At 36.9% G+C, this 10,323-nt stretch overlaps 1 protein-coding gene across 1 annotated transcript; it reads left to right on the forward strand.

Annotated features, from left to right (window-relative positions):
* The first annotated feature begins 1,039 nt into the window (after positions 1–1,039).
* On the forward strand, positions 1,040–9,490 carry LOC110173300 (fMet-Leu-Phe receptor-like). Its single transcript, XM_020939295.2, has 3 exons — positions 1,040–1,108; positions 2,406–2,580; positions 5,184–9,490. The coding sequence occupies exons 2-3, from the start codon at positions 2,413–2,415 to the stop codon at positions 6,054–6,056; spliced, it is 1,041 nt and encodes a 346-aa protein (XP_020794954.1). The 5' UTR covers positions 1,040–1,108; positions 2,406–2,412; the 3' UTR covers positions 6,057–9,490.
* The last annotated feature ends 833 nt before the right edge of the window (positions 9,491–10,323 follow it).

Raw genomic sequence — 10,323 nt, forward strand, 5'->3', positions numbered from 1 at the left:
ATTTTTAAAATATGGGTCTCCAGAAAAAAAGTTTGGGAAACACTGACTTATATTCATCTACACGTAATGTGACAGGAGGTGGGACTGAGGTGTTTTGCTCAGGGGCACAACAGTTTGAGAAAGCAGTCTATGCCTTTAAACCACTTCACCATTACAATCCTTATAAGAGCATATTTTAAAGTTGTGAGATTAACTTTTTTTGGTGGGGCGTCCACTAAAATGGTGATGATATTGCTTTAAAAGTCAAGTTACAGGTCAGATCTGTGGAGAGGTGATTCAAATCATAGTAGTAATGCATGTATTTTTCAGTAGCAAATATTCTTGTTATTGAATACAAACACTACCAGTCAAAAGTTTGGATTTTCTTTTTAATATATTTTAAACTTTTTTCTGTACTAAATAACTCCATATATCTTGCTTCATATATTTGGTGTCTTCTGTATGTATCTAAAATGTAAGAAAAAAAAATCTATCTTGAATGAGAGGGCAATGTATATGGAATTATATAGTTAAGAAAACAGTGAAACAACTGGAGAAAAAGCAAAGAAAATGGTGGATACTTTGACGATTTGGTAATAAAATATAAAAAAGTTTAAACTATATAAAATGTTTAGCAGAGAAATGTCACTTTTGTTTCTTTGCTACATAATTCCATAAATCTTACATCATATATTTGACATCTTTTGTATAGAAAATGTCAAAACTAGTATATAACATACAGAATGTCCAAACTTTTGACTGGTACTATACATACACAATCTGTAAGTCAAATACCAGCCTGATTATGGTCAAAGTTTCCATAGATTCCAAACTTAAACAAGATAAGACATGCAAACACAATATAATATATCCGTACACTAACACTATCCCATGCCTCTAATAGCTTTTTCCAAATGACTTTTAGATAAGAATCGACATCATTAGCTGTATATGAGCCGGATCTGTGTGGAATTGAGTTAAATTTTCAGTTTTGTTCTGGGGGCGGGCTCTGTCATATTAACTGACCACAGACTATGAAGCGGTATGTGTCCATTTCCTCTTTGAGCTGAAAGTGCATTGTGCTGTGTCTGCTCAGAGCTCCTGATCTGAAACTGCACCATCCACACTGGTAAGGACTTTTCTTTTTATTTATTTATTTAACCAAGGGAGGGACACTTGACTACCTGTTGTTTTTGATTTGCACAACTTTTTAGTATCATAAATATATCGAAAGAAAAAAATATTGTTGATGAAATATAATAAGTAGCTATAGTCAGTACAAAACAATTAAGCTTCTTGTCCACTTCTTCTCTCAAATGTATAGAACTGAGTAACATGTTTCTCCCATGTACATTACTTTACAGTTTTGGGTTTGTTTTTTTGTTTGTTTTGTTTTTAATTTGAGAAAAAATAAAATAAAATTTGTATATTTGTCAGTCTTAAACATTAAAAAAATAGTTTTGAACTTCTATATTGTCCTGATACACAAAAATGATGAACATGAGTTGTGTATTACATGTTATTTATAGGTTATATTTATTTGTCAGTTATTCCAAATCTTAGAGATAGTCTTACACAATACTCTTTGAGATTTGACTGTCTCAATTTCCAGTTCAAAATGGCCAGCAGCAGCACAAGTGTAAGGGTATTTTATTTTATGCCATCTTCTCTCCCACATATTTAGAAGCAGACGCTGACTCAAAGCACCTGACCATCATAAGTACGCTTAAAATTAGAGCCTCTCTCAAACCTGTGGAAATGTTCAGTCAAAGTTTCACAGTGGGTAGTAGCTTTTTATAACCTTTTATTATGATACTCAAATCGATACCGTGTAATTTTCTAGAGGTGGCACGTCACCTGCATCATTACATGAAGATAGAAATGTAAAGCCATACTTTGGAACATTCACCATGGGGATAGATGAGTTTTATCATGGAATATGAAGGATGCATCACAGGTATCTAACAGCTTGGCAACTTAACAACAGAACAAGAACAGAATCTTGGCTTGTGTATTTTAACAACAGAACATTGTAGCTATTTTAAAAGCAGAAACTGCAGGCATGTTTGGTTTGGTTTGGCGTCCCACCCCTGCGTCAAAACCAAAAGAAAAAGTGTGTCAAACCACAGGAAGTTTCTCAGATACCAAAAGTTCAACAAAATGTTTTTCGGGAGTCAAAATCCCACATGGGTAATGAAATATGACGTAAGATAAAGAAACATCTGTTGGAGGGTCCCCACGCGCTTGTCTCAAAAAGATGTCTTTATTACTTTGCCTTGGTAACGTATACAGTATATATGCATTTTACACGTAGAACACTGAAGGCAAAGCAACATGATCAAGCAGGTGTCAGACCCATCTTCCAAAAAGTTACATAGGGCAGCTTTCATGAAGAAGTAAAATATAACTCTACATCTTTTCCACAGATTCAAGATGTCTTTGAACGCCTCAAAGCTCAGTCTCAAATCCACCAAACCTGAACAGGAAGTGGAAATAGACGCCATCATGGACAACATCAGTATCATCCTGTACACACTCACCATCGTGTTGGGCATCCCTGGAAACGCCATGGTCATTTGGGTGGCAGGGTTCAAACTCAAGGTATAAAATTAGAAAATATAATCATTTATAATTTTAAGAATACTGTTACACTGTAGAAATATTTCTCAAATAGTAAATGTATGGTGTCTGAAATCTACTTAGAGAAGTCCTGTTTACTAGCCTGATTCATCAGACGGTTTTACTTTGTGGAAACCGCCTGACCTTACAGCATTAGGATTCGTTCACTCGACGGAAGGCGGGTACTTTTTTTAATTTAACCAATCACTGCTTTTTGGTCATGATGTATGTAATGCACCACTTACAGGGCTAACTGCTATGTTGAGCTTTTCCCAAATCCCATAGGAAGAAGGACAATAACGTCTTTCCCCTTGATAAAATTCACTAAACATTCTCTTTGTTTATTTTATTTTAATTTATTTATTTATTTATTTTGGTTTATTTAACAAGGACAGTGTACATTAATTAACATTTCTGTAAATGTACCAGAATTAGCCAGAGAGGCTATTTTTCATCTGTAGTCCCTGGACAGATGGTAAACATGGTCATCCTAAAAACACAACAATAAGAATTATACAAAAATTGTAAACAGTTAAATTAAAAGGCAGTGAGAAAACAGACACTAACAACCATAATCACAATGTACACAGTGGGAAATAACACACACACTAGAGCATACAGACAGTACACACACGCTCGTGTAGAGAGGAGGGAAAACTAATGATTGCAGGTTTCATGAGTTATAAGCCAGTTCTCAACATGTTTTTTTGTCCCGGCTTTAAATTCTCGATCTCGTGAATCTTTGTCAACACAGAATGTATGACTCTTCGCTGATTCGCACTTCTGGGGTTCTTGCAAACCATCCAGTATATTCCAATTCCTGACCTAGTCAATGGAGAGAAATGAAACTGAGAGGTGGCACTAGGTGACGCCAGCCTGTCCAGCACCACTTTGACCACAGAAATGTTCAAAATAAGTTTGATGACGTTTTATGGACTTAAAAACAGTGCAGTGGGTTTATTTTCTGTGATGTAACTATCCAGGGAAAACTGAAACAGAGTGATTTCTGCAGACCATAGTCTGCAGTATTACCAGTGTTGGGGAGTAACAGATTACATGTACCGCCGTTACGTAATCAGAGTACAAATTATGAGTAACTGTATTCCGTTACAGTTACTGTTTCAATGAGTGGTAATTGGATTACAGTTACTTTGCTGAAATAAGTGGATTACAAGGCGGTATTTTCCTGTTTTCACATTTTGTGCTACATCCCATTTATTTATTTTTTTTATTTCGGTAATTTCACTCATTGCCTGAAGCCCAAACAGAACGCGCGCAATAAGAGCGATGTAAACGTCATGTTAAAGTTGGCGGTGTCAGTCACACAGTGGAAGCAGCAGTGCATTGGTAAAAACGCATTTGTGTCTTGGAAATTCTTCTCCCGATGTGAGATATATATATAAAAAAAAACAAATATAAAATCGCCTACAACTTAAATGTGAAACCGGAGCTACTGGCACTGGTGAAAACAACCTGCATAGACTCATAATATCTGCACTACTGTCCTATAGTGACCTGCCACATGAGGGGACACACACACACAAAAACACACACAAACACAAACACACACAAACACCTTCATCATCGTCATCAACCTGAGAACCCGCGGACCACGTCTCCTTCCATAGTTACAGCGCGGACACCGCCGTCTCGTGAGCCGCGTGTGGACCGTGTTTTCTCGCGTAAACCGCACTTCCTCCTGTGCGCCTCTAAACCAGAACTAACACCAGGACTAAACCAGGACTAAAGCAGGACTGAACCAGGTTTAAACTAGGACTAAACCACGACTAAACCAGAACTAAAGACCTGGTCTAGACCAGGTCTAAAAATCAGGACTAAACCAGGACTAACACCAGGACTAAACCAGGACTAAAGCAGGACTGAACCAGGTTTAAACTAGGACTAAACCACGACTAAACCAGAACTAAAGACCTGGTCTAGACCAGGTCTAAAAATCAGGACTAAACCAGGACTAAAACAGGATTAAACCAGGTCTAAACAACATGACACCTAACAGTAGGTTGACATAATTTAAGGTGATCTCATATAATTTCTCTATCAATAATATTTTTTAATCTGGTGAAGGAAAGGCTGATCTTGTTACTGTCTTTTAACAGACAAAACCTCTTATATTAAGATCTCCTGGTCTTTGTTTCTCAACAGCAAACAGTTGCTTATTCATGGAGACTTGGGCTCAGACAAATTGAAGACAACAAACACGAATTTTGAGGATGTGGTTGCTACATTCATGTCGTTTAAAAAAACATGACAGTATCAAGTAATCCAAAGTAATCAGATTACGTTACTCACTTTAAGTAATTTAATGGATTACGTTACAAATTACATTTTGGGGTGTGTAATATGTAATCTGTAGGGGATTACATTCTAAAAGTAACCTTCCCAACACTGAGTATTACTGAAAGACATTTGAATGAAGCAAAATACAGTACAACTTAGGTATATTTTAAACATGGGAACACTATTATAAGATGGTTAAAACCTCAAAACCAATTTAAAGCTATTTATGCTCAAGACAAGACTATTTATTTTGACATTTCTAACAGTGTTTTTGTCTGTTTTCTCAGCCTAAAGTCACAAATGTGTGGCTGGTGAACCTGGCCATAGCAGACCTGATCTTCTGCTTCACTCGGATCTCCTCTCTCATCAAAAAGCTCTTTTTCGACCATTGGCCTTTTGGAGTCTTCCTCTGCAAATTCAATGGCTTCTTCAAATACACCAACATGTTCTGCTCGGTGTTTCTTCTGGCTGTGATCAGTCTGGATCGAGCTCTCTGTATTTGGAGGCCGCTTTTCACAAAAATAAATCGCACTCTTTTTGTGTCCCGGGTGGTGGCTGTGTGTGTGTGGGTGCTGGCTTTAATTTTCAGCACGCCTTATTTTATGTACCGGCAAGTTTACCCGGGAAAAAACAACCTAAGCAAGTGCTCTTTTAACGTGAAGGAGTCTAAAAATGGTGACAATAGCATTAAATATACTCTGTACGCAGTTCGTTTCCTATGTGGCTTCGTGTTGCCATTTTTCGTCATTCTTATTTGCTACATCATGGCTGGTGTAGGAATCAAGCGCACCCGCCTGTCACAGAAGTCCCGCCCACTCAAGACCCTCGTCACACTGGTCATCGCCTTCTTCCTGTGCTGGGCTCCGTACCACTGCCTCCTGCTGGGGAAAATGGTGAACAGCAAGAACATAGTGGTGAGGATCTGGCATCCCGTAGCGAGTGGAGTAGCGTATTTTAACAGCTGTGTGAACCCCATACTGTACTACTTCATGGGAGTGAGTGCACGGAGCAGGTCTGGTCGGAGTTTGACAGGGGCGTACAAGAAGGTGCTTGGGGAGGAGGTGAACGAACCCATCTCTCAGTCTGTGGTGGGGACAGTGGACAAAACTTGTGAAGAGACTGAAAGAAAGCGATCCACAGAGGAGATGGTGAAACTATGAGTTAAAGAAATATTATATGAACTGACTGGTTAATGTGTACAAAATTTACTCAGGTATTTTTGTGTGGTACCCGGAATATTATATAATGTGTACATGTGGCCCGTAGTGAATGCATTATGCAGTTTAAAGGTGCACTGTGTAACTTTTCTGAGGGTACATAATTTCTCCATGGAGATGTTATATAGTATAGCAATACAGTTACCTATTTCCATGGAAACAAGTAGGTGATGCCCCAAGGCCAAGTTGCTGGTCAGATTTGTGGAGGGGTTGCCCCTTCACTTCGAGTAAGAATTTATGTTTTTCATGGTATTTTCTTAAAGCAAACAAAACCATTTGTAGCTGAATAAATGCAAGATAGACAGGACCAAAAACCAATAACGTAAATGGTGGACCCCTGTGCAGAAAAGTTACATAATGCAGCTGAGTTAAATGTGATATTTGTCATGTATATTAACATGAAATTACAGATCAAATGGAGGGTCACTATGGGCCAACCTGTGTCTGTGTAGCAGCCAAAGAGATCAAAAATATCATACACATTTGATGTCTAAATATTTTGCTTTGTTAATATAATTTGCTAAATTGTAATATAACTGTTGATAACAGTTGCTGTAGATAATATTTTCAACACTATGTAAATTGCTTTAGACAGTTTGGGTCAAATGCAGCTAAAAGTGCCTCTGTTCTTTAAAGAGAAATAACATACATTGGCTTGTCTTGGTCTGGAGGTCACTTTAATGTATGTTGGAGTTTCCTATCACTGACCCTAAATTAAGACAATACACAAAGCTTATTCCATTATTGCTAGATTGTGCAAGATGAACAATTGCACAACACTGGCTCGATGACACAGATTGCCTGTTTGGTTTAATAATGTTCTGCAATTGTTTTCAATGGAAAAATCAACTTATATCTTAAAAGGATTTTTTTTTTTTTTTTCAAAATTTGAAACGTCACGCTTGATCATAATGGATAAAACTCAGCTAAAGTAATCATGAAAGGTTTGTTGAAACTGTGTATGTAGGTTAGTGGGTATGTGGGTGGGTGTGCGTGTCAGTGTGTGTGTGTCTGTGCATGTGCATGTGTGTGTGAGAATGGATATGAGTGACCGGGTATGACTGTAAACATATGAATGTTGTGGACTATGAGTAAGACATTCATAAGGGAAAACTTATAACTTACAACTTTTTAGCTTATAAAAGTTGATTATGCATGATAATTATTTGATGCTTCAAAAAATGTTTGATTAAACCATGAAAAAACATTCATATATAATTTTCCAGTGTGTGACGGACAGGACAGGAAATACAATAAGCACACTGTTCATGCAGTGAGATCCAGTGTGGATTGTGTGCCAGTGTGGTTTGTGTGATAAGGCATCTTATGTTTTCATAGATATAATAACCAAATGAGGCCAGACACATGATCACAGTCTCTCCCCCAGCAGCCCAAATTATGCAAACTAGATCAATGGAAACACTGTGGTTTGGTGTGAGCTGTTCAAATGTCCTGTGATGACAAATACCACTGAAAAACATAGACAACACATAGAGGAAAAGAGCAAAGGGGAAGTGAGATTGTTTCAAAGTTTAGTATTGTCCCAGTGGCAGAGGCCTGTGTCTAAAGGTCACACTGCAGGGTACAAGAACTGAAACTTGTTCTGTCTTCTCTGGTTTTTAAACACTTTCTCCATAATGCTTGTTTTCTATATGGTATTAAACATGCCTCATCACTTAATGCTGCACTCTGTAACTTTTATAGTCTTGTGTCAGTTACCAGCTTGTCTCCAGAGAGATGTAATTGCTTTGCCTAAAATGTTTCACAGTTTAGCAAACGTATCTATCTTGCATTTAATCAAGTATATGTGCTTATGTATCACTACATATACAGTACCACATTACTTACAGTGAGCAGCTCTCCTCTCCACAGACTTGACCTGTAACTTGACCCTGTGGTGCCACCTGCTTGTCTCCATAGAGATAGACATGTCTAATGCTTTACTAAGCAATAGCATAGGCTATCCATGGGGATAAGTACGTGACCTCCATATCGTAGTGTTACTTAGGGGATAATTATTATGTCTCTCTTGGGCTAAAGGGGATTTTCAGATTAAACTATTTAGATGTGTTCATAACATTGTTGTTTGGGTGATATTCTAAACATCCTTTTCCTCCTACGACTGGACTAGAGCAAAAACACTTTATTTCTCAGTGGAAAAATTGAAGTTGTATACAATTACTTAAAGCTACCCAGACGTGCCACCAGCTAAGGGAGTTGTATCACTTGTTTGGACGACAGATGGAAATACTATCATTTGTCATATTTACACTGAAATAGCAGATGTTCCTTAAAGGTCCTGTATTACAATAAATTGATTAATGTGAATTTTAAGCTTTGTTGTAATGTTGTTACCTTGTCAAAAAACAGAATTGTATATTTTGTTTCAGTTTATTTCACTTCAGTTCATCTTTATTCCAGATTCATGATCCATTTTTAAAACAGACAAGGACAATGACATTAGAAACAACAAACATTTATGTTTTTAAAAGACAACCACACAAGTGTCTTCACATGTTGGACTGATATCTTATTGCACTGAATCTCATATTTGTGAGTGACATTATTATTTCATTGTCTGATTTGTTCAGCCTGCAAATAAAACTGTACATTAAAATTCTAAGTGCATCTTGCAAAATGTTCACTCGTGCAGTAACAATCATCTTCGTTGCACTTGTCCACTGTGTTTCATTCACACAATTGAGTAATCCTTTAGGTTAGTCGGTCTACATCTCTAAAGCTCAAGGCTGCACCTTGTGATGTCATGAAGTTTTCATTGAAATTAACAGCAACCTTTTACCTTTTTGTTTAGTTCAGTAGTGATTGGCAGTTCCAGGGCTGAAATAGTGTATGGAATATAAAAACACTGTGGAGCAAGAAGGTTTTCAGTTTGAGAAATATGCAGGGTTTGTTTTAAACATGTGTGGCCGTAGACTGGTCCTCAATACAGTGAATAATTGAAATATGTGCAAGTTTATCACATTAGAATGAGCTATCAGACTTTATTCATGCCAAGATCCTTAAAACCACACACTAAATTAAATTAAATTAATTAAATATCAGCTTTATCAAGGTAGATTTTCAACAAACTTGCAGTAAAAGGTTAATTTCTAATTGATGCAAGGTAATTCGGGCCAATTCACCTGGATGCCTGAGGGCCAAGAAAAATTTGTCTGAGGGTCGCATTTGGCCCACGGGCCGTAGTTTGGACATGCCTGGCCTATGTTTTTGATGATGAAACAACATTATAACAGAAATCAGAAAATAGTGTATAAAATACAGGCCAGTTAATCACTATGGCAACAATTCTAATTTTTCATTATTCATCATGAATACCTGAAACATGCAAAGTGTTTTTCATGAAGCTCTATAGTCCTACATGCATCTTAACCAAACTTTTTACTGTTTTTAGTCGATACAAACTACTTTCATTTTCAAGAGCCAGCGTCTACTGGGGCTCTTTGTAACTGCAGGTCATGACCAGTGAATACTGTATGTGCTCTCAGTACAATTATTCAAAACTGTAGTGAAGATAAAATCAAGAGTATATATAATTATGCAAAGTACCGTAATGCCAAATAAGGTCATTCAAAACAGGCCCTTAAAAGGAAGTGGGTAAGCAGAGTTCCTTGCCAAACCCATTTATCTTTAACAGCAGTACTTGTAACACATATTTGAATAGAGAATTGTCTGTGATATGATATAAATTATCACAATATGTAGTTTAACATCACATAGATTTATTCATAGTATCAAGAAAATACTTAAATACAATATAGATGTAGTTAAAATAAATAGGATAAACAATAATAAAATTAATATCAGTAAACACATAGAGCTTTGTTCACATTTACAGTACACCTGATATAATCCTAGAGGTTACGTTCACCTCCCAGTCTTTGATGATGTCACAATTTCAAAGGGAGGGCAGGGGCCTATCTCACTCTGTATGAGATTCACTGTTTTTGAAAGATATATCTAAACCTATGTTACACCTTAGCATTATTTGTTAGAGATTATCTTCACAAACTGACAACTCTCTTAATCAATCTCTTTTGGGTTGAATTGTGACATTGTTTTCAGAAGCTATTTTGGAAACAAATAATAAAAATCCACAGATGGCATTAAACACAGCCATTTTTCCATGTGGATAGGCCCAGTAATAACAGAGATATCTGTGGATGTGAATCTTAACTTTAAAGGAACGGTC

Source organism: Boleophthalmus pectinirostris, unplaced genomic scaffold, assembly GCF_026225935.1.
Source record: "Boleophthalmus pectinirostris isolate CB_2022bp ecotype Guang Dong unplaced genomic scaffold, ASM2622593v1 HiC_scaffold_21, whole genome shotgun sequence".
NCBI lineage: Eukaryota > Metazoa > Chordata > Actinopteri > Gobiiformes > Gobiidae > Boleophthalmus > Boleophthalmus pectinirostris.

Coding starts and splice junctions, on each gene's coding strand:
- LOC110173300 (XM_020939295.2), top strand. CDS start 2,413: ATGTCTTTGAACGCCTCAAAGCTCAGTCTCAAATCCACCAAACCTGAA. Junction 2,581..5,183: donor TGGCAGGGTTCAAACTCAAG/GTATAAAATTAG, acceptor CTGTTTTCTCAG/CCTAAAGTCACAAATGTGTG.